The sequence below is a fragment of the Mesocricetus auratus genome, unplaced genomic scaffold, assembly GCF_017639785.1.
Source record: "Mesocricetus auratus isolate SY011 unplaced genomic scaffold, BCM_Maur_2.0 Super-Scaffold_4256, whole genome shotgun sequence".
NCBI classification, from domain to species: domain Eukaryota; kingdom Metazoa; phylum Chordata; class Mammalia; order Rodentia; family Cricetidae; genus Mesocricetus; species Mesocricetus auratus.
Window position 1 is genome coordinate 35,316,775 of NW_024429182.1, and position 27,750 is coordinate 35,344,524.

Sequence of the window (27,750 nt, forward strand, 5' to 3'; positions counted from 1 at the left end):
ACTTTGAATGCTGTAGAAGGACAAGGAGTCTACCCTCTCCCCAATGTTTAGAACTTAGAATTAATTTTATTTGGCTGATCTTTCTTAGATATCACACACACACACACACACACACACACACACACTTCAGAATTTTAACACTGTAAGAAATCACTTGGAGAAAGACTGAAACACACATAACTGGCTAAAGAAGAATACATCGTATCCAGGAAGAAGTTACAGCACAAGCATTCTTCTGAGCTAGGCATGGGAGTGTACATCTGCAATCCCAGAGCTCAAGAGGAACGGATAAGAGGATCATTGCAAGTCTGAGACTAGCTTGATCTACATAATGAAGTTGAGACCAGCCAGGGATACACAGCACAATTCTGCCTCAAAAACAAAAAAACAGAACCCAAGGATTTTCTACTCAAATATCTTGTAATAAGAAATGCTGTCAGGTTTTTCAAGAGGAAAATCAATATTTAGAACTCTCAAGAACACAGGAGCTATTGTTCTGTGTGTAAAGTTCAAAGGTCATAGGGGTGAATACAGACTATTCATGGGCTTTGTTGACCCTTGTTTCTCACTGGAGACAGGATGAGGGTGAGAGTCTAAGAGCTGGTAGAGTTGCGGTAGCCTTTTTAGGCCACTCTGGCTTCCCACAGGAGTATCACTACCCCGACTCCTGATTTTTGCCCCTCATTTTAAGCTGTCTTCCATGCTGTCCTCTTGTTGGCTCTTATTCCTGCCTGCACCGAATACCTCTTACATTCAAGTGAAAAGCAATGCAGGGCAACAATTTGAATTTAACTTCAATGGCCAGAATATTGAATGAGCCTACCCAGGAACACAGATGATGGATCACGGCACAATAGAAAGATTGGCTTAGAATCTGGAGGTATTTGGGTTGGGAGGTACCCAGTGCAAGCCAATGTTTTGTAAGATGAGAAAACCACAGCCTTGTGAGATGACATGAGTCCACTCTGTGAGTCAGGCCCTGAGAGGCAGAGGACCCAATATCCATCGTGTCTTCTCTGCCCTCTTCTATCTCAGTGGTACCTGTCACTCTGGTCCATCAGTCAGAGTAAATCTGATCCAGTTGAAGCACAGGTGCCATCAATACTGGACACTGGTGTATTAATGTACTGAAGACAGTTGATGTTAGTGCTACAAGAGGTATGAGTCCCATACATGGGTAAGGGTGCACAAAGATGTCTATCTAGGGAGGATGCATACCTCTGCCCATTGTCCATTCTTGCTCATCTGCACTGTGCCATTTTTATAAGAGGGTTAATATTTATTGAGCAGCGGGGATAGGATATCCTGAAAAGGATTAATGCTGGAGTCAGGGAGCAGAGATTGGAATCCATTTTTTGTTTCGTCTACGTGCATGGCTTTGAGAGACTTTGTTTCTGGAAATTTAGACTTTCCAAATTCTCAAGGGGACTAATAAGTGCACCAAACCATAGGTTGTGGTGAGTATATAAACCCAGTATTCAGGAGGAGGGGCAGGGGTCCTGGTGCAAGTTCCAGGCCAACCAGGGTTACACAGCAAGAGACCATATTTCAAACAGCTGGAAGGAGGAAGGGAGAGAGAGAGGGCACACATTATTGATCCCAGCCTCGGGGATGTAGAGGCAGCCAGATCTCTTTGAATTTGGGGCCAGTCTGGTCTACAGAGAAAGTTCTAGGACAGCCAGGGCTACACAGAGAATCCCTGTCTCAAAGAACAAAACAAAAAGAATAGAGAGGAAAAGAAGGAACGATGGCTATTACAGTGATGGCTTCTTCCACACAGCAGACAAACCAGATGCATCCTCCACCCTCCTCTAGCCTCATCCTCTCCATTCCAGACCACTTTCATTTATCATTCTGGAGCACAGAAGTTTTCTTTCATTCTTATAAAACCGTGTGTGTGTGTGTGTGTGTGTGTGTGTGTGTGTGTGTGTGTGTGTGTGTGTGTGTGTGTGTTTTACTTGAATATATGTAATGTACTGCATGTGTGCCTGGTGCATGCAGAGGCCAGAAGAGGGTCTTAGATCCCATATTTTGGAGCTATAGATGCTTGTGAGTCATCATGTGGATGCTGGGAATCAAACCTCAGTCCTTTGGAAGAGCGTGGATGCTGGGAATCGAACCTCAGTCCTTTGGAAGAGCATCCAGTGTCCTTAACCACTGAGGCATCTTTATACTGCAGCAATTCTTTCTCAATTTGCTTTGTTCCTACCCTTCCCTTTATAACTAACTGCTCCTTACATAGTCCCAAGAAGGGGCTTTGAAAATATAAACAGCATGTATTGGGTCTCTCCTTACAATGTTTTCCCAACTTTTGCTGTGGGTCTTAATTGACTTGGTAAAGATTTGTTCATATGTGACTGTTTTGCCTGTGTCTGTGTGTGTATGCACTATGTGCATGCCTGGTGTTCTCCGAGGTCAGAAGAGGGTGTCAGATCCTCTGAAATGAGTCATGGATGGCTGTGAGCCACCATGTAGTTGCTGGAACCAAACCCTAGTCCTCTGCAAGAGCAACACATTTTCTTTTTTTTTTTTTTTTCACAAAAGACCGGGTCTCTGTACATAGCCTTGGCTCTCCTGTAACTACATAGACCAGGCTGACCTCAAACTCAGAGATCTGCCTGCCTCTGGCTCCCCAGTAGTAGGATTAAAGGTGTGTGCCACCACACCCAGAACAAATACTCTTAACCTCTAAGCACATTCTCCATATATCCTTGTTTTTCACAATTTCTCTGACTTTATATCTCATTGTTTTTCCACACTGACCTTGTTTTTTATATTTGTTTGTTTTTTCTCACATGTCAAGTTCTCTCCTGATATTTAATTGATCTAACACATCTCCCTGAATCTCTCTCTCATGCACAAATACAGGTTCATGGTTTTTGTAGTCTCATCTTCTATCCACACATGTTATGAAAGTAATATATGACTATGGATGTATTATGGGCATAGGTTTTCACCACTGAATAGCTGACAAGCACAGATAGGTATTTGATACCAAAGTATTCTTCTTAGAAGAAAACAGTGACCTCTTGTGAGATCTTTGATTTCCCTAGGCTGTAAACACCTGAGCATGTGCCACTTAGTACTTATTAAAATGTACCCATGTCCTTGTTTATTGTATATACTGTGTATGTAATTGGATAGCAGCCTAGGGAAATCTTAAGCCTTGATTGTGGATTTTGGAAGTTGGGGACAGACTAATAGAAATGCCTTATGACTCAGCTCTACTGCTCCTGAACATTCATCTAACTATATGCTACTACAGATATACTTGCTCATACATGGTCATTGCAGCCCTGTGCACAATGGCAAGGGAATGGAATGAACCCAGATGCCCATCAACAGATGAATAGATAATGAAGACATGGCATGTGTGCACAGTGGAACTCTATTCAGCTGTAAAATGTGAAATTATGAAATCTTTAGGAAAATAGATGAACTACAAAAAAAGTAAGGTAGCTCACGCTCAGAAAAACACACAATTTTTCTTTCATATGTGGATCCTAGCTTCTAAACTTAATTACGTTAATATTTACGTGAGAGTGGGTGTGAACAGAGGCCAGAGAACTTGAAAGGGAACCCTTGGAGATGGCTGGGTGACAGACATGTGTGTTTTAAAGGTGGGGTGGGGAGCAGGGAGATGGAGGGAGGAGGGAGAAGTAAAACTGTGTATGAAAATAGCTAAAACAAAAACTCAGCTAAACCTATGTATGAAAGCACTGTAAGGAAGTCTGCTACTTTGGAAGTTAATAAATTAATAGGTATATAAAATAATTAAAACAAAATACAAAACCCCTCTAGGAAACAGCTCATAGACTCCCTTGTCAAGGGAACACGAACTTTCTCAGTGTTTCTCTGTCTACTGAGAATGAATACATTTCTTAAGGTAAAAAAGAAGAAATCACTTTTTTCCTGTGTTCTTAGCTCCTCCCCTCCCAGACATACGTGTTGATTTAATAGCAAACTAGCGATACACACCCTGCATTAAAGCAGATGACTAGTACTGGATCCTCCCAGTGTGATACCAGAATGGCCTCACATAGGAAAGCTCTCTGCTTCCTCAGAGCAGCACTGTGGCCATTTCAAACACCTTAGCTGTGTTTTAACCCCCCTCCCTATGAAGCCTTCTCGGCAGAGGCAAAGCTGAGGGCTGCAGGAGCGGTTTGCTGCAGTGGAACGCAGGCGAGCCCACTGCACCTAAGAGAGGCTCTGCTTGCAAAGAGAAAAGCAGGTGCCCTTCAGTTCTTCAGCAGCCAGAGGCCAAGACTGATTCCTCAGAGCGAAGCTCAAATGTCTACTGACGTCAGCCTCTGCGGTTAGCGGATGGCTTTTATGCAAGCATTCAAAAGAAAGTGGCAATCCAGATACATGATTTAAGCCAGGCAAACAGCCGAGGAGGTGATTTTGGTTTGCCATTCATACCTCACTTCCAGGAAGTCCTGTTTGAGATGTAATAGGAGTAGCTGACATTATTTCACATTTACTATGCACAGGGGCTGTCCCTTAGTGTCAGATAGAAGCTTTATGGTTTTAAATACACAAAGAACAGATTAAAATTGGAAATCTCAGAGCTCAATATTGGTTTTGGCTTTTGACAGTTGTTCTAGGTAGTCCTCATCGGCCTTTAACTTCCAGTCTTTCTGTGGCATGAGTGCCAGGAGGATTACAGGCAAGTACCATTAGGCCCTGCTTTCAGAGCTCAGTACTTCATGTGTTGTGAAATTATGTAGAAAACCAACAAACCTAGTGTCTGTTCTTTTTAAAAGGAAGTATGCATTGCAAATACACACTTACAAGTGTTCTACAACTCTCATTGCCAGTGGTCCAGAGAGGAGCAGGGGGCAACCAACACCAACATCACCTGGGAGCCAGCCTGGCAGGCACCGTGCCCAACATAGTCAACTTCGAGAAGCACTGACCCAAGAGACAGTGGAGACATATAAGGAGACACATGAAGCCCAGTGGTTGACTGTGATCCCCGCCCCTATATTTAGGCTTTACTGCTAGGAAGCTCAAAGTCAAATCTGTAGCTCACTGTTTGAGAAGTTGCAAAAAACCTTTAGGAAAAATTTTTCTATCAACTTTGGCCAGGCTTAGAGCGATTTCTCTTCCTCTGTTTTCCCTATCAATCTGTAGTGGTTCCAGTGAGAATGGCCCCTGAGGCTCACACATTGAATGTTTGGTTTCCAGGCGGTGGACTGTTTAGGAAGGATTAGGAGGTGTGGCCTTGTTGGAGGAGGTTTCAAAAGCCCAACCGGGGCTAGTCTCACTCCTTCTCCTGCCTATGGGTCAGAATGGAAGCTCTCAGCTACTGCTCTAACCTCATGCCTGCCTGCCTGCCTGCATGCTCTCTGCCACGATGGCCATGAACTAACCCTCTGAAACTGCAAGCAAGTTCCCAATGAAACGCTTTCTTTTAAAAGTTACCTTGAGCATTGTGCTTCACCACAGCAATGGATCAGTAACTAAGACACCATCCCTATAATCCACCTCTGACACGATTTCAAATCACAAGGTTCAGACACAGCTACACAAACACAGAGCACTTACTGTATCCTGTGAGCATGGGCTTGTGCCATTACTAGTGCTTATTTTTGCTTAGTGCTTTATGTTAGGTCAAGTACAAACCCATAAAAGACCCCAGTCAAAGAATGGGAAGGAAGTCCTGATATGTGGGGTGAAGAGACTCAGAATTTAAGCAAGAATAGCTAACAGCTTCTCACTGTGGATGGAGCTTATGATGTGTAATTGGAGCTCCTTCTATTAAGCAAAGCAAATCATATACAGGAGCAAAAATATTTCATGTTGTTCTCTTATGAACACACACAGGAAAATAGAAGGGGGACTATTTGGGAAGGGGAGGGTCAGGAAAAGGCAATGGGGAATGGACATGGTTACATTATAATGATACACTTGGAAAAATGGCACTGTGAAAGTGGTTGCTAGTATACACCAATATACACTAATAGGACGAGACAGAGGACGAGGAGGGTGAAGAGCCATAGCAACTGCTCTGATCCACCTCCCATGTGTGAACTGATTTTGGGGACTTATAAAACTGAAATCTGATGAGTTATAGGGGGCCTCTGTCACCGCTTCCACAGGATACAAAAGGAATTGTTGGCTCAGTGTTGTGTGTTGGCCCAGTTGGCTGTGGTTGTTGTGTGTGTGTGTGTGTGTGTGTGTGTGTGTGTGTGTGTGTGTGTGTGTGTGCTGTATGCATATATGTTGAGGACGGAGGAGAATGGATGTTTTTTCCACCTTATTCCTCTGACACAGTGTCTCCTGTCTCTCCCCTGACCCCCACCCCCACCCTGAGGTTACAGTTGTGCACATGGCCATGCCTGGCTTTTTGGCACAGGAATTGAGATTTGAATTCAAGTCCTCATGCTTGACCACTGAGCTACCACTCCAGCTTCGCCCCAACCCTCACACTCCTCAGCCCAGCCTTAGTTTTAAAGTTTGAAGAAAAGATGAGAAATGTGCCTTAGGATTTTCTCACAACTAAACATAATTATTAGCCTCAGTGTGGCAATCCTTCAAAACTCAATGAGTCATTAAGTTGAGGTCCTCTGATTTTGTCCTTATTAAACCATACTATTTATGAACAGTTGCATAGACTGAACTCACATTTTGAAAGTTTCTAAGCCAAAAAACAAACAAAAAAAAACCATAAAGTGAAGGAGGTAGGATTGGTTCATCTCTTGCTTTATAATCTCCCTGAGAAAATGAAAAATTTTTTAACTGAAAAAGATACATCTAGTCAATTAGCCATGGTTTCTCACACTGGGGCTGGGGCTGTAGTTCAGTGGTAGGATGTATAGAAAGCAGCAGCAGGCCTGACTTCCCTCTCCAGCACCAAAAATCAGACAAAACTAAAACTAAAAAGATACTACGTCACCACACTGTCCAAACTCAGGCCTCCCCTACCACGGTTCTCCGTGCTTTTCCACAGTGGTATCTGGCTGCCCCTCCCACCCACATCTACTCTTCCCCTCGGAAAACTATGACACAGTAGCACGCATTTTGCCCTGATTCCTGCTGTGAGGAGCCAAGGACAGGCTGTCTGCGGCCTGAAACCACAGGGCATCCTTTAGTGGAGAGCTGTTAAACACCTCTGCTCTAGGGAGAAGAATGGATGAACGCTGCCTTTCCTTTCGGGGACCTCAGAAAGTAGATGGGAAAGTTGAAACCAAGGATGGAAAACACTTAAAGATAGAAGGCCTCTTTCCCCCTCCCATATCAGCAAAAGAAGTAAGAGAGAATAGCCCTGAAGGATAATCCACCCATTGGGAGAGGGTTAGCCCTGCTGAAAACCAGTTTTTAGACAAAAGAAGGTGCATATTATAACTGCATTCACTGGGGAAACAGAGGCAGGAGGCTCACTTGAGCCCAGAAGTCTGGAGCCATTGCGAGAAGACTAATAAGATCCTGTCTGGAAACAACAACGACAAAAGCCAACAAAAATACAGAAACCAAAGAAAGATGGGCTCCTAAACTTTAGGGTGTTCCCTCTAGTCTAGACAACCACTCACCACAGTGAACTACAAGCCTGGATTTGCCTTCATTTAATCACTTCTCCATATCTTGCACCCCAGGCAGCCTCAACCTTAAGTTATATGAAAGAAGGTGTATTGTGAACCTCCTGCTGAATAGGATCTATGTGGGTAAAACTAGCATTTGTCATCATTAAATAGCAAGACTTTTAGTTAGAACAGTCATTCGGGAGCATTAACTCCAAAGCATGGCAGATCTGGATGAGCCTAATAAGGAGAATGCCAGGAGCCATGAACTGTAGGACCAATGACTATGCACACAGCACCTCTTCATGTCACTCATCACTGCCTCACCTTCACACAGTTCAGTTTCCTATAGCAGGCAGGGTTTGTAGAAGTGTAAGTTTGTACCGTGAACCACTGCCCCAAAGGAGACTTTACTCTGTGTGTCATCGGATGCATACCTTGACTTCTCCCACTACACTCTCCCAAAAAAGTTCTCAAGGCTGAAAGAAGGCAGAGCAGGAGGTGAGAATAAAATCGTTTGCAAAAACAAAACAAAATAAAAGAGCAACAACAATCTCTTGGGGGCACTGGGATAATGCTCTCTTTTTCATGGTCTTGTATTTATGAAAGATTTTCTAATGAAAAAGGCAGCTGCTTGCCTGAGTCCAGAAGTGAGTGTATTGTGCCCTCAAGTGGCTGGATGGTGTACTAAAACCATAGCCAAGGACTAAAATAACAATCAAGGCTGTAAGTAACCTTAGATCACTGGCACTCTTCCGAATTTTTTCCATTCTTAGAAAAGAGAAGATTGTTGTTCTTGGGAGCAACACACCAGGATGTGGCTCTGCATGCCTGATTTACAACTAAACCTGAGTTGGTTTTAGAGCCAGGAATCATTTTGTTTCCATTTCTTGGCTATTTTAAATGGCCTCATTTGCCTGCTGCTCACCCAAGGTAAACGGTTTGTTAGTAAAGTTCTGGTCACTGGTTGCTAAGACTCCTAAAACAAATGCTTGGGCTTCCTCCCTTAAGGCAGAGTTCTCCAAAAACTTCTCCAAAGGATGAAAAGCAGTAAGTAGATATGCGTGAAGTGTTGTGAGTTAAGATATTCCATTATAATATAACCACAGAGCAAAGGGCTCATCAGCACAAGATTAACTAAGTCAGGAGAATGCACACAATGAGACTGAGGGCAGCCCTGAAAAAAAACAAGAGATTCTGTGTATTCACAAAAAGTGCTCCACACACCCGGCTGCTCAGGAGGAGCGGGGTGGGGTAGGGAGGGGTGGGCGTGAGGATTATGCTCGTTAATGTGAGACGGGATAAATGCATATACATGCAGTTCCCATCTGCAAGGGAGCCTAAGAAAATGGCTGCCCCCAATGGTTCAGAACAGGCCTGAGGTACGAAGCATGCACTCTTTTTACTGTTTCTTTGGCAAATACATACATGTAGAAGCCCACTCCTTGGTTTTAGCAGGCACAGCAAGCACTAGCTTGTGAACCATTTCACATACATAGACAACCTGTTTCCAAAGTGGCTGGAAGTCAGTATCAGGAAGAATTTTCACTCTGTCTTCAGTATCTTTAATATTTGGAACCTCTGGAAGAGGTTACCTCTCCCTTAATAAGTAAAATTCAAACAACTAATGGAACAATGAAGAATGGAAGGTACCTTTGATAGAGATTTAAGTAAGGAATTCATTTTAAGGAGAGTTAATAGACAAGGTCCAAACTTTTTACAAACTACCAAGAGTACTTGGTAATTGTGCCGAGGTGAGCACACAGGCAGGGGAGGCGTCACAGCACAACGACACCATCTCATGTGAGCTGCTGGGCTAGAGCCCCTTGACAGACAGACACACCTGACTCCAAATCTAGGGGCATGCGTCCCAAATCAAGCAGATGACAGGCATGTCGTGACAGGTCTCTCTAAGTCACGACAGACCTTTGGATGGCCCTGAAGAGTGGAGAACCTAACTGAGGGTAGATTCAGAGGGTAAAACCACTTTTTAGCAAAGGACAGCCTCCTGAGGCTCCTGAGTAGGGTCCTCCAGAGTGAGACTGGACATCGTGTGGCATGCCCAAACTTCTCCCCGCCCAGCACTGAAGAGATTCACTCTAGAAATAATGATAACTGAGTTTAATTTGGGAATCTACTTCATTGAAAACAACCAAGTCCCATACAAGGACATGCCCAGTGTCCCAATTCCTTCCAGAGTACTTTGGGTCCATTTCCTAAGGATCCTGCTTACTAAACCCTAGCACTCTGATGGTCACTTGGCATCAGACTTACATCTATCCCGAGCCTTTCTCTTCTCCAGCATGCTGCAACCCTCACAGCATCCATTAAGACTTCACAGGGGTACGCAAGGCACCTCTTCGTTAAGTGAGATCAGACTTTCTGGTGTGAGAACACTCGGCTGAATAGGAGGAGGCCTGGAAACAGCTAATTATCCATCAAAGAAATTGTGTTCCGACTGATAGCCTTGTTCTCAGCAAGCACAGTCCTCCAAAGCAGTCTGATAATTAGATAAACAAGACTTCAGAGGCTGGCCTGAGAGATGAAAATTCACTTTATGTGGCTTTTTAAAATGTAATCACTAGTTAAAAGGTCGGTGTGGAGTTAACAAGCTCATTACAAATGCTTCGCCTGTGATCTCTGCACACACCCCCATGGCAGCTACCGGATAAGATGTCCTTGAAGGCCTTGCCGGGACTGGGCCCCAACTCACACTGTGTTTATTCTGCTCCCACCACAAGGCAGCTGGCACCTCTATTGCCAGCTGTTGGGCTTCAGGAAAAACAGGCTAGAAGTTGGTTCCAATGCATTCTTAGGCAAACAGCTAGTCTTAAAAAAAACCAAACAAACTCCTGGCCATGGAAACAGGAATGCAAGCTCAGACTTGGATAGTCTTTTTTGTCAACCTTAGGTTTCCACTTTTGGAACTGCTGTAATTTTCTTGGTACCTGGGTAAGTCTCAAAGGGTACCTGTTTATCTCCGTCCCTCCATAGAGATTGAACATTGGTACTGTGGACTAAATCCATCTTTCCTGCTGGTACTGAGCAGGTTGGATGGGGTTTCAGAACACCGGGGTTCCTGATGTGGGAGACCCAGTCGCTTTTGGGAATGACACTTCTCAACCTGTAAAGTGATCTCAGTCATCTGAGCAAGTGTTCATTTTATGAATACCCGATGCCTGGGAAGCCTGAGCAGTTCTGTTAGGATGGGATTTGGTTGGGACGTTTCTTCATAGCAACTTGAATAGGGTAGAGGTACCTGGGGGCAGTCCACACAGGATGCAAGCAAAATGGGCCCTGGTAACACACAATGAGCTTGATGGAAGACATTGCAGAGGCACAACAACAAAGACATTCCCTGAGGAGGTGGAGGAAGGCCAGGCTGAGGACTGACATCTGCCATTAGACCACGGTGATAGCTCCCTTCATAGTAAGGCCTTACTACACAGGCTGCTGAAAGTGACTAATCCATCCCTAATTTCTGCCTTTGTCAATGGAAGCATTGTTTGGCACACCAGATGCATCTGTTTTTTTGTAGGTTACAGCTATATAGAGTATTTGTAAGTTAAGCCTTATATCATATTCATGAGAATAAGTTCCAAAAGATTTATCCTTGAATTGATGTCCCCTTTCATGTATTTCATTTCCTTGGATGGTTCAGTGACTTGAATGAGAATGTCTCCCCTAAGCTCAAATGTTTGAATGTTTGGTTTGCAGATGGTAGAACTGTTTGGGAAGGATTCAGAGGTGTGGCCTTGTCAGAGGAGGTGTGTCACTGGGAGTGGGCTTGGAGGTTTCAGAAGCCCATGCCACTGTAGTTAACATTCTCTTCCTCATGTTCGTGGATCAGATGTAAGCTCTCAGCACATGAGGACCAGAGAGGAAACACTAAAACTGAATACCACAAGAAGTTTAGAGAAAATGCTTTCTAAATTCCTTTAAAAGTTTTCATGCAGCAAGATTCTGGGCCAAGGTTGTTACATCTTTCTTTCCATAAACATACTATCGAGACACAGTAGCTTAGAGCTAAGAACAGGTCTCTCCTTTACCAAACTGGAAAGAAGTGCCTTCCATCACTTCTAAGAGTGAAGATCTGGTTCCAGCAAAATGGCCTTGACCATCCTATGGTGTCAGGCACAGCCCAAGAAAATCAGCTTTGCATTTGCAGGCCTGCTTCTCAGGATGCCACGCTGGGTGCAGAGTACCAGCCTAGACTTGTTCTCACTCCCACATTCTGAACGGTTCAGTGCACAGATGCATTCCAAATTCTGCACTGATGTGATTAAGGGATAATGTCTGCAGCAAACGACTCCTGCGGGTGATTAAACGCTGAGGGGCAGTTGGGTAGCTATAGAATTCATTTGGTGTGAGTTTATTCCCATGCCACTAGCTTCCTCTCCCAATTACAGGATAAGGTTTCCACAGGGAAGGAGACACAGCATCTGTAAGCAAACATGGTCATGCCTTCACCTTCCTCCAGGGAGAGGGGAACAGAATGACTGTCTATGAATGCTTTGCTCTTGGAGGAGGGAGACTTAAGGCTGATTTGGTGTTTAAGAAAATGAGGAATTGCTTCAGGAAAGATGAAGCTGGGAGACCTGTGTGTCTTACAAACACCAGAAAGAAGATCTCGGTTTCCTATTGTGTGGCACCTGAGTCTATTTCTCATGGTAACTTTTTACCTAGTCCACTAGTCACCTGTCCTTTCCAAGCCTCACTTTAGTGACTCTGTAAGATGCATGTGTGGTGAGGACAAGTGGGCTCTGAACTCCCTTGCATGTCACATAGGAAAGAGTGAGTGAGGCACTGGAGACACAGGAGAAGAGATAATCATTCATTTTTTGGGGGTTGGGGAGGGAAGTAGCAATATGAATGCAACTAAAAACAAATATCACTTGTAACCCAGTAATTTCACTTTCAGGCATTTTACCTAGGGGAACGTTCACACACATTCACAGAGGGACAAGACAAAAAAATCTGTCACTTTGCAGGACTAGTAGAAAACACAAATGTTAAGGCTAGAGAGATGGCTCAGAGGTTAAGAGCACTGGTTGCTCTTCCAGACAACCCAGGTTCAATTCCCAGCACCCACATGGCAGCTCCCAACGTGCTGTCACTCTAGTCTGGAAAACCTGCCCCCTTCTGGCCTTCATGGACACCAGACATGCATGAGGTGCACAAACTTATGTGCAGGCAAGGCACCCATACGCACAAAACTAAATTAATTAATTTAAAAAAGAAAACCACAAATGTCAGGTTGGGGAGATAGCTTACTCAGAGACATAGCTCATAAGGCCAAGTGTTTGCCAAGCAAGCATGAAGACCTGGGCCTGACACCACTCCCCCACCACGTGAAAACCCAAGCATGGCATCCCGAGGTTATGATCCCAACACTGGGAAGACAGAAGCAGGACAGCCACTGAGCAGACAATCTAGACTAATTTGTGAGCCCAGCTCCCAGTTTATTGATCCAATGAATAAAGAGGGTAGCTCCTGAAGTTGACCTCTGGATCACACGCGCGCGCACACACACACACACACACACACACACACACACACACACACACACACACACACACACACACACAGAAGCACACAGGCACGCATACCAAAAAGCAAGTAAAGAAAAACATAGATAACAAATTGGATAAATAAAATATGGCCTCTTTTGACAATGGAATAATATACAATAACAAATCAATAAGGCTCTATATAAATCGATACTGATATTTAAAAAATAAAAATTGTTTAGAAGTTCCTGCTGGTTAAACTCATGGCAATATGACTACTCAAAAAAAAAAAAAAAAAGAGCAGCTGGGCATAATGCATCAGGTTAAAAACACACGTATAGAGCCGGCAGTTGGTGGCGCACGCCTTTAATCCCAGCACTCGGGAGGCAGAGGCAGGCGGATCTCTGTGAGTTCGAGGCCAGCCTGGTCTACAGAGCGAGTTTCAGGACAGCCTCCAAAGCCACAGAGAAACCCTGTCTCGAAAAACCAAAACAAACAAACAAACAAAAAAAACAAAAAACAAAAAAACACACGTATGAGTACATAGTAATACCCAAAAGAGAAAAGAAATAACCAAAGTACCTAATACATAGACTGTGAGGTCCAAATGAACAGAAACATTACATTATCAATACCACAGGTGTGTAGGTGTGTGTGTGTGTGTGTGTGTGTATACACAACCAGAGACACACGAAGGAGGGCACACATACACTCATGACAGTAGTTACTGAGCAGGGCTGTGGCTTGAATGTGAAATGTCCCTCACAAGCTCACATGTTTGAACATAAGGTCCCCAGCAAGCGGTGCTGTTTGGGGATGCTTTATGATATTTGTGGGGGTGGAGCATCGCCAGAGGAAATGGGTCACTGAGGGTCAGCCCTGACTCCCTGCCTGCTTTCCACTTGGCCATGAAGCGAGGAGGTGCTGAGGATGCTCGGATGCTCACCCCTTCACCACTGCTCACATAGCATCATGCCTTCCCCATAAAATGGACTGCATCCCCTCAAACTGTGAGCCAGCACACCCAACCTTCCTACCTTCCTTAAGTTGTTCTTGTCTGATGTCCTGTCTCAGCAACAAGGAAAGAAAGGATCACAGGAAGCGAGGCAAAGGGACTTAACATGGGGATAAGGACGACTTTGTGAGATCAGTAAGACTTGATTGGGTATTTTATATGAAAATGCAAGCCCCACAAAATGTTATTGACAGGTGGTTGAGAAATGATGCTTAATACAGCATTCTACCCTCACATTTCAAAAGCAAAAGGCATCTCAAAATAAACAAGAGCACATGAGGAACAATGCTTTGGAAAGATGTACACTGTCAAGTGCCCTGCCAAGTTCCCTAAAAGGGTCAGGGGTGTGAAAGCCTTTGGAAAGCAGAGTAACCCTGCCTTCATTCCTACGGTATCTCACTCTTTGTCATCCAGGATGGTAGGAGTCATACCACTTACACTTAAATTAACTGAAACAAGTTAAGATGGAATTTTTATTTCCTCTATATCATTAGCCTAATGACCACATGCTAAACTATTGGGCAGCATCTGGGGACTACTTCCGTCACCAAAGTAAGTTTCCCAGACATAGCTGAGTTTTCAGCTGAAAACCTGTTTTGTTTGGTATTGTTTTGCCTATTATCCAGACTGACCAGGGGCTCATCATGAAGCTGAAGCTGGCCTCTGGTCTACAGTCCTCCTGCCTTAGCTTTCGGAGCTCTGGGTTTAGGCATGTGGCACTATGCCTGTGTAAAACCTTTAGACGACTATGACATTTTAGTCATGTCCCTCTTTTCCTTAAAGTCCTTCTACATGGAGGGAAGCCAGGGTGATAGGTTTGTTTTCTTTCTTTTTTTCTTTTTTCCATTTCTGGTGAAAAGACATCTGTTACAATTATGACTGTTGCAGAGAATCAGACAAAGCATCTCTAAGAATCGACCTCATAATCCTCTGTAGTTTGAAGCCATCACATTTAGTTTCCAGTCCAACCCAGGAAGCAGGCAGAGGCTCTGTTTGGAGGAGTGTATTATCCAAACAAGAGCCCACTTTCTCACCTGTACACAGTGTGAGGGACGTACACTTCCCGTATCGGAAACTCCAAAACCTCCTTGTGTGGCCGTGTCCGGTTCTCGGGAAAGGGTTTGACGGGCAGCATCTCAGGTGTCAGGCAGCAGCTCATCACATCAGGAGCTGGGGATATCTCCAGCCTAAGAGAGCCTAGAGCAAGGCACAGGGTGGGATGGAGTCTTTATACATCAAGAAGAAACCCAGGATTGCTGTTCTAGGTTTCTTTCAGGAGGATAAGGATAAGCTGTGGGACTGTGCATGCTTGAGGGTTCCCAGATAATTTCCTTTGCCTTGGGGAAAAGTCTGTCATGCTAAAATTTGAGGTTAACATTTCATAAAAGAAAAGTAAGGAGTTATATAATGAGTATGAATGGGCTGGAACAGTGGTTCTCAACATGTGAGTTGAGACCCTTATAGGAATGATCATATATCAGATATCCTGAATATCAGATATTTAGATTAAAATTCATAACAGTAGCAAAATTATAGTTATGATGTAGCAATGAAATATTTTTATGGGTGGGGGTCACCGCAACAGGAAAAACCGTATTAAATAGTCATAGCATTAGGAAGGTTAAGAACCGCCGGACTAGAAGGTCCACACCACATTTATACATGTTGAACAACCAAACAACCCCCTCAAAACTTCCTGGTATTGGTAGCAGTAAAATGGGTGGGCTTTGGTTTGAGTACTCAGGCACACAAGGATGCTACAGAAATAACACGTGGGCTGTTGCTCAAGGATAAGAAAGTGTCTTCAGTGCCTAAGCATCCAGCTCTCTCCTTAAATCCTAGACTTCCATATAATATTTTGTGTGATAAAGGACTGGTGATCTGTTCGATTATTACCAGATTATCTGAGAGACCAAGCCTAAAGCATACTATTTGTAGAATGCATCCTTTGTGAATGAGAAGACATTAATAGATTTGTCAAAAATTCAGAGCAATTTAGATTCTTAACTTCAAATAAAAAAATCTATATTGCCCTTGGCAGTTATATAAAACCAAAGTATTAAACAAGAAATGTCAATCGCAAATGATTTGGGCACAGTTCAAGAGTGTCATCGTTAGCTTCTGTTGACAACTTGACACAGACACACAGTTACCTGGGAAGTGAGAACCACAACTGAAGAATGGCCAGGATCAGACTGGCCAATGGACACCTTTTTTTTTTATTGCTAATTAGTGTGTGAGAGCACACCCCATTGAGGGTGGTAACAACCTTGGCAGATGGCCTAAGCTGCAGAAGGAAGGCAGTAGAACATGATCCTGGATGCAAGCCAGGAAGCAGCATTCTTCCATGGTTCCCACTTCGGTTCCTGACTCCAGGATCCTCTTGAGCTCCTGTCCTGGCTTCCCTCAACGATGGACTATGATGTGGACGAGTAAGCCAAACAAGCCCTTTTGTCGGTTGCCTTTGATCAGTGCTTTAGCACAGCAACAGAAGCAAACCAGAATGAAGAGGCAAAGAGAAGCCGAGCATACCTGGGATGGATTTGACTCTTCGCTGTAAGGATGAAGACCTCTTGTAGTCAGCTAAAAACTTGAACAAGTCTTCATCACTAAGGCGATCTCCTTCCTGCCAAGAGATGCTCAGGGTTAGTGGGGAGGCTGCTGATTCCTGGACGTGGGGCCAGCTATTTCGAAGATTCCCCCCCTCCCGCCCGCCCCAAGTAATTTTCTTTCATTATTATTTTGCTTACTCCTCTATTTCTTTATTTCCCCCTTTCCTCTTCTCTCCTTCCTTTCTTCCTTCTTCCCTCCCTCCTTCCTTCATTCGTTTCTCTTTCCTGAGTTATGGTCCTACTAGGTAGCTCAAGTTGACTTCCAATTCACAACTCTCCTGTCTTGCTTTCCTGAGTGCCACCATACCTGGCTCATCTGTTTTATTCTAACGAGTATGTCATAGCAATCAATATGACGGGTAACCCTGAAATCACTGAATTCAAACACCACTTTCCAGTGTTCTTGGAAGCCAACCTCTTATCAGCGTTGCTGGAGGCAGAGCTCCCACTGCTATCCTAGGCAGCTGTCTGACCTTGAGGAACCAAGGTCACAGGCATCTGCCTTTTAATGTCAACCAACTGAAACTCCACTTAGTCCCAGAAACACTGCTGAACGAGCCTCCATCTTCAGAGATACAAAGATGGGAAAAGCATCTTCATAGTCTTCCCCTTGGTCTTGAATAAGGAAGGCAGGTATAAGCTCTGCCCTCTACATACCCACCATGGGACAGATGCCTGGCCAGGGGCACATCTGCATGTCCTCTAATCCCTGCAACAGCCCAGCTGAGCAGACGACACTAATTGACTTCTCTGATCACCCACTATACTGCTCATTTGAACTCTAATGTCCTTGCTAATACAAGACAAATTCAGCTGCACTGTAACTCAAATACCTGCTTGAAGAAGATATTTGTGGCCAAGGTGGTGGTTTTGAAGTTGGATCCAACTCCATTTTCCTCAAAGGAGAGAGATCGCTCAGAAGGCCTCCTGGATTGGGACAAACTCCTCCGCTCACCCACAGAGTTTCTCCCTTTAAGGAAAACAACTGTCATTCTAATATGTTGGCCATACACCAGTTATTGCTGACCCCAGTCATCCTTATGAATGCAATTTTACCTATACAGGGCTCAACCTTTCTTAATCCCCCAACCCCCCTTCTAAAGTCCTTAACACTCTTTGTAAGCATTTTGGGATGGGACAGGATGGAACAGGAGTGGGTCAGGTATTCTGAAACTCGGGAGCCACAGGATACTGAGTGTTACACAGCTCAGGTGGAAAGGTATCCTGGAGCTCGGGAGCCAAGGACCACCACAGGTTGCAGTAAGCTTAGCAGCTTACAGCCTGGCCTCAGGGAAAGGCTTCCCCAGTGTATTGGCTCCACTCAGGCAGGACAGGGTCTTCAGCTGGGGATGTTCGCCCAGTGTAACAGTTTTACTCCACAGGAGGTTTCTCAGGAAAAGTTGCTACATTTCAGCTCTGCCAAGGGAAGGTTTCCTGAGCAAGTGTTACAGCCCTGCTCTCTCTGCTCTGCTCAGGGTCGCCGCTGCAAAAGATCTTCACCCAAAGCTCATCGAAGGGGTTTATTGGAAGGAAGCAGCTGAACCAGCCAAGCTGAACATACACAGGGTTTATATAGGGATTCTTGGGGGCGGGGAAGTTTTTCCAGGGTAGGGATTGGTCCGACTTCAGTGCTGAACTCAGATTGGCAAGAGCTCTGCTGGAGGATTGATTAGTTTTCTGCACAGGATTAAGGTCAGGTTTGGCTCTGGTTTCAGGGCCAAAGTGTGCTTCTTTCTCTGGTCCTTTTTAGCCTTTTGGCTCCAAGTTTAGGGCCAGGGTGCATTTGTTTCACTGACTCAGATTCCAGGGACAAAGTGTGTTCCTTTGGCACTGGTTTCAGGGTCAGGGTACATTTCTTTGGTTCTGGTTGCAGGGCCAAAGTGTGTTTCTTTGGCTCTGCTCAGGGTGTGTTTCTTTGACTGGTCCCTTTTCCCTACACTCTTACTAGAGGAGAGAAGATCCTCTTTCCTGTAGGATGGCCAGATGTCACCCTGCAAGAATCTGGAAGTCACCCAGTAGAAGGTCTGCTGCTAGGCTGTTGAGTCAGCCCAGTGTCTGCATTGCTTTTACTCTTGCATTCCCTGAGAAGGTACATATGCTCACACATCCCTTAAGGGCTTGGGGACTCAAACCAGCTTGTGCACATTCTGGATCTCCTTTGCCTCTGTTCTAGTGTGAACTAGGTAACGACAGAGCCTTGACTGACCTTTCTAATGGAAACTAGACAGGGCCGAGGCTCTCCAACTATTGCTCCCTTATTTCTTGTTTCTTCTGAAGAACCAGCTTGAAATCTTGTGTCTTTTATTCTGTGAAGTCTAGGGTTTCTCTTATAAATAGTCCATCGCCTGGAATGCACAGCTCACACTGAAGCTGAATGAGAGCCACCACTGGCTGCTAAGCTCCATGTAATGCACCAGGTCAGGGTTAGGCAATCAGCTCAAGTTAAACTACCCCTGACTAAGGCCTAACTAACATCTTGATAAGTCCGCTGCCAGGATTACTCGGGCATTCCATGCCCTCTGAGCTCCCCACACTTCCAAGTAAGTCAATAAATAGAACAGCCGCCTTAGAAAAACTGAATGTGAAGGTCAGAAGGGCTAATGTTTACTGACAATGGCAAAGAATGCAGGAGTTCTGACTGGTGATTATGCAACAGTCTCTCCAGGAGAGTAGCAATAGTAACAATCACCTTGGCCTCCACTCCCTGCAAAGGGCAACATTTCAGAAGTGGCAGAGCCAAGGAATGTGGGAACCATTCAGAAGTAGACTCAAATATTTGCTGAATGTGAAGGAGTTTAGGAAAACAGCTACTCCACAACAGGTATTGGGCATGGGTTTACCTGGAAACTATCACCCAGACACTTCCACCCTTAAACTGTAGAAGTAATTGGTTCACATTTATGGAGAGGTGGTGAAATAAGTAAGAACGGTCACTATTAGTTATCTTTGGTACTTACTTATTCTCATTGTACTTGGCAAAATAGACTGCACGAGACCAGAAATTTTGCTGAGAAATCTGAGTTTTGCTTTTCCAAGCTTTGAACAGTGCCCATTCTCTTGCATGGCGTCTTTGTTAACACACTGTGCCTGCTCACCCACTTGTCCTTGTTATTTTCAAGTATTTTAAGTTTTGAGATGGGATGAGTACTGAAAATTCACTTTCTAAAGACTTAAAACTCCACCCAAAGTTCTTTAAAAAAAAAACCTTTATTGTTTAAAGGTAATCTTTTTTATTTGTTTGTTTGTTTTTTCCGAGACAGGGTTTCTCTGTATTGTTTTGGAGGCTGTCCTGGAACTCACTCTGTAGACCAGGCTGGCCTCGAACTCACAGAGATCCGCATGCCTCTGCCTCCCGAGGGCTGGGATTAAAGGCGTGCGCCACCACTGCCCCGCAAAAGTTCTTAATATAAAAGTATATTTAAGGCTCCATAAATACTCATAGTGTTGATCAGGGAGCCACTGATCAACACGCAGTTCAGTATTCTACTCACATCTTCCTCTCGCCTACCTCCACACTCTCCGTCTCCCAAGTCCTTACTAATGAGCAGATAACCACAAAGCTGGTATATGGGGAGGGGGAGGCTGCTTCCATTGCAGAGGGAGATCTTACCAACCACGGGCTCCATGTCAGCGCTTTCCCTTTCAAGGATGGAGACGTTGAAGAAGCTTGCTAAGCTAATAGGGGCCCAGGCAAAGGGCATCCGGTATTTCCCCAAACGTTGGCAAAAGGATTCAGCCTGAAGTTTTAGTTTTTCAACCTTTTCTTTACTCTGGAAGAAGATGGAAGGAGACAAGATGAAACAAAACATCAGCACCAAGTAAACTTCCTGGCATGGGGACAACAACTACACTGACTTCTGATGGGGACTATGGGGGGGGGGGGGGCACACAGCGACAGTGAGTCAACAGGAAAACAACAGCTTAGGCTGAAAGTCTAGCTGATAGGGAAGCAAAGGTTACAGAAGGAACAGATTTTTAAAGGGACACCAATCAATTAGCAGATGATATTTTCTGCTATGAAGACATGCTGTAGGCTTGTTACACCAGTCAACACACAAAAACTTCATTTACCTAGATAACTTGGATTCTCCTGAGGAAAACTTGGAAAAGAAATGCTAGTATGTCATCTATCAAAGTCCCAAAAGCTGCCTTGAGATTCTAAAAAAAAGCCTTAAAGATTCCCAACAATGTCAACATTGTTGACAATACTTCCAAGGAGTTCTCCCTAAATTCATACTCACAGATTTTTAAAACACAAATATCTGTCTTTGTTTAGTGCAATCAATTTTATTTGAAGTTTACAAGACTAATTCTAAAAGACAACATTTTAAAAATAATCCTGGGAACTTCTGCAAACTGGTACTGGGGAAAAGTCTTATTCAGGCTTTATGACCTATTATATACTAATTAACTTATGATGAGCAGAAGCCGTATCTGCTAATCTGCACATGATAACAAGACAATACCCTGTGTTGTTAAGGAAAACCAAGAGAACTTTTGCCCTCTTCTGCTTGTGTGGCCCTGGCAGTGCTCCCAATCTGTGCATAGATAGAGCTTCAGAACCAAGGCAACAGGTGTCGCTCAGTCTGAGCCTGAGTTCACACCGGCATGAAGCAACATTAGTGTGTTCGGTCATGTATTTCTTTAAAAAATTATTGTCATGTCAGTAACTGGTTTCTCTTTCCTCTTTCATGAAAATAAAACTTACGAGTGTTTCAAATGGAAAATATAATCATCTATTTTGAGGAACACTTTTGGAAATTTGTTCATCCTAAGATGTCACAGTACTTAGATGACCATACCTTTCCACCATCACTTTCTTTGATGACCATGTAGGGTTCTGCGCAGTCTGCAATCTCCCCCTGCTGAAGGACCTTTTCAATCTAGCAACAAAAATATTATTAAAGCAAAGTGAGTGCGTTATATCCATATAATGGGAGCTATGCAACCATAAAATTAAGTTTAGTGACAATATTTGATGACATAGGGTATTCATTACATATGCTCTCTGATTTTAATATATAAAAATACAGTGTGGAGCTGGGGGTTGGTGGTACATGCCTTTGATCTCAGCACTCAGAAGGCAGAGGCAGGCAGATAGATCTCTGAGTTCAAGGGCAGTCTGGTCTAAAGAGCAAGTTCCAGGATAGCCAGGGCTTCACAGAGGAACCTGCCTCAAAAAAACCCAATGTGTACATGTACATATATGTGTGTGTGTGTGTGTGTGCAGGCGCGCGTGTGTGTATATAGTATGAAGACTACCACAGAGTTTCAGAGGAGAAAAAAAAGGAAACAAGATATTTAAAAAGATGATATCAGCAAATGGTAATATGATGATAAATTTTTATATGATGGGAATATATGTGTTTTGTATTTTCTTCCTATTACTGATAAGAAGTTTCTATTTTAAAACAATAAACATGTGTATATCCACAATAAAAATGCAATAAAAGTTATTTTATAAAACAAAACCCAGGAGACACACGTAGGAAGTGAAAAGCTCATTTTCGTTATTGTTGCTTACAGAGTAAAAAGAGATATAGTCTCTGTAAAAAGCCAGGCTGGTAACTAAAACCTTCCACAAAATGAATAAATGAACAGAATAAATCATCTATAATTGTGCCCCTTGCATTTCCCATCAGGGCTGCTTCTCTAGATTTGGCAGACAGAGGAAATGCCTGGAGATGTGTATCTTATTCTGCTAATGAGTGCTAGTCCAATAAAGTGTCTGCTTCCAGTTAAGCACTTGACAACCAATTGTCATAAATATGGGCACCATGTTTAAGGGAAAGAAGGGGGTAAATTTCAGATATTCTAACTCTTTACTCAAAGAAAACGTAAGTGAACTTAGATGCTAAGACTTAGCGCTATGAGCCTGTGTCATTAGTTTAGATTCCTGAAGAAGCAATAGGATCAACATAGGCCATGGACACACATTCTTAATAGGCACCATTATAAGTGAGGCAGAAACTATTTGAATTTGAATATCCAACTGATGGAAGTGTGTTCAATGGTGTTTCAAAAGAAGTGGCACAGAGCCGCTCAATGGACAGCGACTTCAAGGGGGTAGTCCCAGTAGAAAGTATCTTTTTACAAAAGAGGTTTAAAAGCTCGTCCCACTGCCAGCAGAGAGAAGGCTGGCCCTGAGGAATGAAGCACACTGGACACATGGGCAGAAAGGGCTTGAGCCAGAACTGACCAGTGTTCCAGATCACCAGCATGCAGTCCATCATTCTGTCACTATTCATTCAAAAAGTGTGTATTGTGGTAGCTTCTGGGGAGTAACTGTGAACACAATAAACAGGGCTCCTCTTCTCCTCCCCAAACTCACAATTAGGACCCCACAGAATAAACTGAAGAGAGGCTAATTTTTCCATGAGTTCAACAAATAAAAACATAGTCTTGTATGGTGGCTCACACCTTTAATCCCACTTAGCCGGCAGAGGCAAATGGATCACCATGAGTTCAAGGTCAGCCTGGTCTACCGAGCAAGTTCTAGGACAGCCGAGGCTACACAGAGAAACCGTGTCTTGAAATACCAAACCAAACAACAACAGCAGAAACAACAACAAAACCCATGGTCTTTAAAATAAATCCCAAGTAGAGACTAAGATTCTTTCGGGGTTGGGGTTGGAGCCCATTGGCAGAGCACTTGCTTTCCATGTACAAAGTTATGGACTCCATGCCCAGCCCACAGGGGAGAAAGGAAGGAATGAGGAAAGAAGGAATAGAGAGAGAAAGAAGAAAAGGGCTCATGTAAGAATCTTTCAGTTGATAGTCTACAGCAAGGAATGGAATGCTTTCCTTGCATGTCCAAATAAAGCTTTATTTGAAACCCATGGAAAGGCTCCTTAAAACCTAGAACCAGGAGAGTCTACATCTGATGGGACCAGGAACTACTATCCCTCCTGCTGCATTGGGCCAGGGTGGCTTTAGGAGGAGAACTTCAGCTTGATGTGAGCACCTCATGCATGGTCATTCCTGGCTGATGGGTAAGCATGCACGAACTAGGCCACGTGAATTGCCATGCGTGTGGGCATGAGCAGAGGAGCACTTTAGAAACAGCTGAGAGTGTTAAGGTAAAGAGGCTACTTTACAGTGTACTCATTAAACCAGGAGAGGTGGGTTTAATCTACTTTATCAATATTTAAGCATTATTTTAAAAAAAGCTTGAGGTTCACACCCATCCTCACGTGTGGAACAAATCCTCTCATGCACTCAAAATACTGAACTAAGCCTTTCAGCATGAAATAATCCCTCACAGTAATTTATGTGAGAGCTGACCTAGGTGACCTTACCTATTTGAGATCCTGATATTCATCTTGGGAACAAAAATAAAGTGAGAAGCCACGTCTTTATCACATGACATCTACCTGGGCACTCTAAACATTACAAGACCACTTACTATGAATTAGAGGGAAGGCAGCTATAACGATGGTCTTATAAGACAAAAAGGTACCAAGCCAAGATTGCTTTCCAGTGTAGATCTAAACTTCTTAATTATAGCCAGATACCTTAGAATGTGCTTGTTACTGTCAAGTCAGTATGCCTCTACATTAAAAAAAAAAATGAGAAATGTATAGTCAGTTATAGCAACCAACACATTTCCACTATTGGTTATTTATTGTAGGCTAATAAAATTTTATTGGAAATAAAAATAGCTCTAGAATTAGTGTGGCTTTGTTGGTTGCCCATTGAGAGAAATGTATATTTAACAACAGGGCACTCATAGCTGAAATTAAGCTTTCCTGTATGTTGAATTAAGCAACACAGTGAGAAGCAACGGATGCATATTCTTAGGGAAAGACTTATTTTATAATTTTATTTTCTTTTTCAGTTCCTAGGGATGAAATCCAGGACCTGGTACCTGTTAGGCTAGTGCTACTGAGTCATATGAGATCCCCGAGGTATGCCTTCCAGTCCCAGACATGGATTTTAAACTTCCTGAACCTTAAACAGGTCCCTTTAAGCTGTAGCCATCTTTGTGAAATAATATAAAGTAAGTACCTTCCAAGTGGTCTGAATTGTTAGGAATCTGTAATCCACTACTATTAGATCATGTGGGAATTCAAGTGATACATACACAGGATACCAAGTTAAATGTCCCAAACAGTCTAACGATTCATGAGATCAGAGAGTTTACCTGTTTTAAACTATTTACAGATCTTTGCCTTAGAGAGTCACTAAGTGCACTTATTTGACTGCAAGTTGTTAAATACCCAGTGTTTGCTGTCAGATTCAAATTAATGACTTTAACATGTAGGTAGAGAAAAGCTCTGGTCTTCGAGAATCTCCATCCATGGACAGTCTCCAGTGAAGTGTAGTCTACTTATATTGTGAAGCCTATTTATAAAGGCCCCACAGATTTTGACTCACTGGACACATGCACTGTGATAACAGAGACTGAAGGGTGGAAAGGGCAGTCTATCAGAGGCTAGATTGGGGATGCTGTCCTAGAGAAACATGCTAACGCCACCACGAGACTATCTGAGAGCGTTTGTGCCTTTCACCACGGCAAACTTCCCCACCAGGACTGCTGAAGGTGACTTCCTTGCTTAGGAAGGGCCAGGCTTTATCTGTAATTGTGACAACTGGAGGTCAGTGTCATCATCCTTATAGCACAGATGACGAACTCAGTCTCAGGAAGTCTGAGTCACAGCTTCTGACTGCACAGTAAGGATCACAACTGAGGACTGTTGAGTCTCCGACCCCCAGTCTCTCTAGTGTCCCAACGGAAGTCAGTGGAATGGGAAGTATTGCTGGGAATAAGCAACCTAAACATCACAGAGGACACACAGGCCTGTTTTGTGGCTTCTTTCAGCTTTGCTGAATGAGACAACATGGATGTCAGATCATGCTGCTTGGATGGTGGGTAATTACCTTGACAACCAGGTAGATGTCTGAGGATGGGTAGGTGACGGAGAACACTGCAGACCTTGCCTGACTCGATGGGTCAACTGAGGGGGTGTGAGCTCGCAGGAACCCTTTGAACTGGTCAGAGTTCAGGTCACAGTGGAAATTTTCTGAGATCTGTAAATGAGCAGCAAAGGGAACAGTAAATTAGAACTGTTGTGTTCTTCATCTAAAAGTGCTACAAGCATAACAGTCTCTGGAAAAATTTGCTCAAGGAAGTATAACTGAATATGGTGAATGGCTAGTGGCTGCTGGAAAGTCTGGTATTTTGTTACAACGTCTATATAGCTTGGAGCCACTCACCAATATTTCCTGTGGATTAGCGATGCGCAAGCCCCTCCTTGAACAAGAGAAAAACACAACCTCTGCCAGGTTTCCAATAAAGGTGAGGGAAAGCTAACACACAACAAGCTAGAGTAAAAGCAAATTAAGTCACTACACGCATGCACAGAAACACCATGGAAGTTCTAGAAAGTATAAGATAATTGGGGTAACGGGGAAAATTATTCATGGACGAGACAGATGAGTGGTTCTCACGGGCAGAGCTGGAAAAACAGTGTACCGGGAAGACAGCACAGACAATGATCTCAGGGGCTGGAAGGCCTGGACTGAGCCTGGTGAGCAGTGAGCAGCCCAGCCTGACTCTGCATCACAGAGGGAGGGAAGGAGTATGAGAGGGACCCCAAGGCAAGCCTGGCATAGGCGCTAAAGAGGTTGTCAGCTGTGGGTAGGAAGGTAGGTACAGGTAATGCAGATCCATGAAGCATTCTGAGCCTGCCTAGCACGTTCGACACTCGCGGACATTCTAATCTAGGGTATGTGAGATGTGACAGCCTCTACTGGGTTCCTCCCTTCCTTGCTAAGAATGGGTTCGTGAGAACTGGAGGCTGAGGCAGAGACCACATTTCCTAGCCCTCACATGTACTGTTAAGGGTGATCATGTGACCAAATCTTTTCCAATGGGGAGCAGAAGTGGTGCAGCACATTTCCAGGCTTCCTCCTTCATCATTTGAGATAAGACAGTAAGAGGAGTAATTGGGGAGGACACACGCTGAGGAAAAAAGGGGCTCTCAGCAGCCTGCGTTTCAGAAAGACTGAGTGGGACCGAGGCACTACTAGCCTGTTACTCACCCCTTGACACCTTGAACTATGGAAAAACTTTGAGAGCCCAGTGATTTTAAAACTAAGGTTCTCTAACAAGTGGCTTCAACACCATCAAGAAACCTGTTACAGGGGCTGGAAAGATGGCTCAACACTTAAGAGCACTTACTGCTCTTCTAGAGGACCCAGGTTCAATTCCAAGCACCCACATGGCAGCTCACAACTGTCTGTAACTCCAGTTCCAGGGGACCTGACACCATCACACAAATGTATATGCAGGCAAAACTCTAATGCACATTAAAAAAATAAATCTTGTTAGAAATGAAAATTCTCAGGCCCTATCCAGATTTACAGGGACAGAAACCCAGTGATGGGCTCTTAGAACACATGTTTGACCATGTGTCCTACGTGATATGGTGCACACGAAAGTCTGAGAACTGCTGTGTTTTGTATTTATTTACTTATTTATGTGCACATAGGTGTGAGTGTATGTACAACTGTGTGTGCAGTCAGAAGCCAGGAAACAGTGTTAATGTCTTCTTTCCTCACTCATTGCCTATTCCTTCAAGATAGGATCTTTCCTGAACCATGTTTTTGTTTATCTGTTTGTTTTGTTTTCCCATCTAGGTTGGAAGCCAGCAATCTCCTGTCTCCACCTGCCTCACAACTGGGGTACCAAGTATTTGTGGGGGCACCTGGCTTATTATGGATGCTGGGATCTGAACTCCAGTCTTCACCACTGCCATACATGTGCTCTTACCTGCTAAGTCAGCCCTCCAGCCCTGAGAACTGCTGCTAAACCAATTGAGGCCTACATTTTAAAAAATTATTTATTTTACTTTATGTGTATGGGCATTTCATCTGAATGTATGTCTGTGCAACATGTGCATGCAATGCCCATGGAGGCCAGAAGAGGACATCATAACTCTTGGGACTGGAGTTACAGATGGTTGTGAGCCACGGTATGGGTGCTGGGAATTGAACTGAGGTTCTCTGAAAAAGCAGTCAGTGTTCTTAATCACTGAGCCATGTCTTCAGCCCCAAAGACCTGTTTGTTCTGACATCTAATCTCTTCG

The 27,750-nt window shown here is 43.9% G+C and overlaps 1 protein-coding gene across 2 annotated transcripts in view; it reads right to left on the bottom strand.

Annotated features, from left to right (window-relative positions):
• Dock8 (dedicator of cytokinesis 8) overlaps positions 1 to 27,750 on the bottom strand; it is a 211,301-nt gene that overhangs the window by 95,410 nt on the left and 88,141 nt on the right. For both annotated transcript variants that reach the window (XM_040746178.1, XM_040746185.1), the window contains 6 exons: positions 25,541 to 25,690; positions 21,463 to 21,543; positions 20,271 to 20,430; positions 17,494 to 17,630; positions 16,581 to 16,674; positions 15,083 to 15,245 (listed from right to left, as the gene is read on the bottom strand). In XM_040746178.1, the coding sequence (XP_040602112.1) occupies positions 15,083 to 15,245; positions 16,581 to 16,674; positions 17,494 to 17,630; positions 20,271 to 20,430; positions 21,463 to 21,543; positions 25,541 to 25,690 (785 nt within the window). The remainder of the gene's footprint in view (positions 1 to 15,082; positions 15,246 to 16,580; positions 16,675 to 17,493; positions 17,631 to 20,270; positions 20,431 to 21,462; positions 21,544 to 25,540; positions 25,691 to 27,750) is intronic.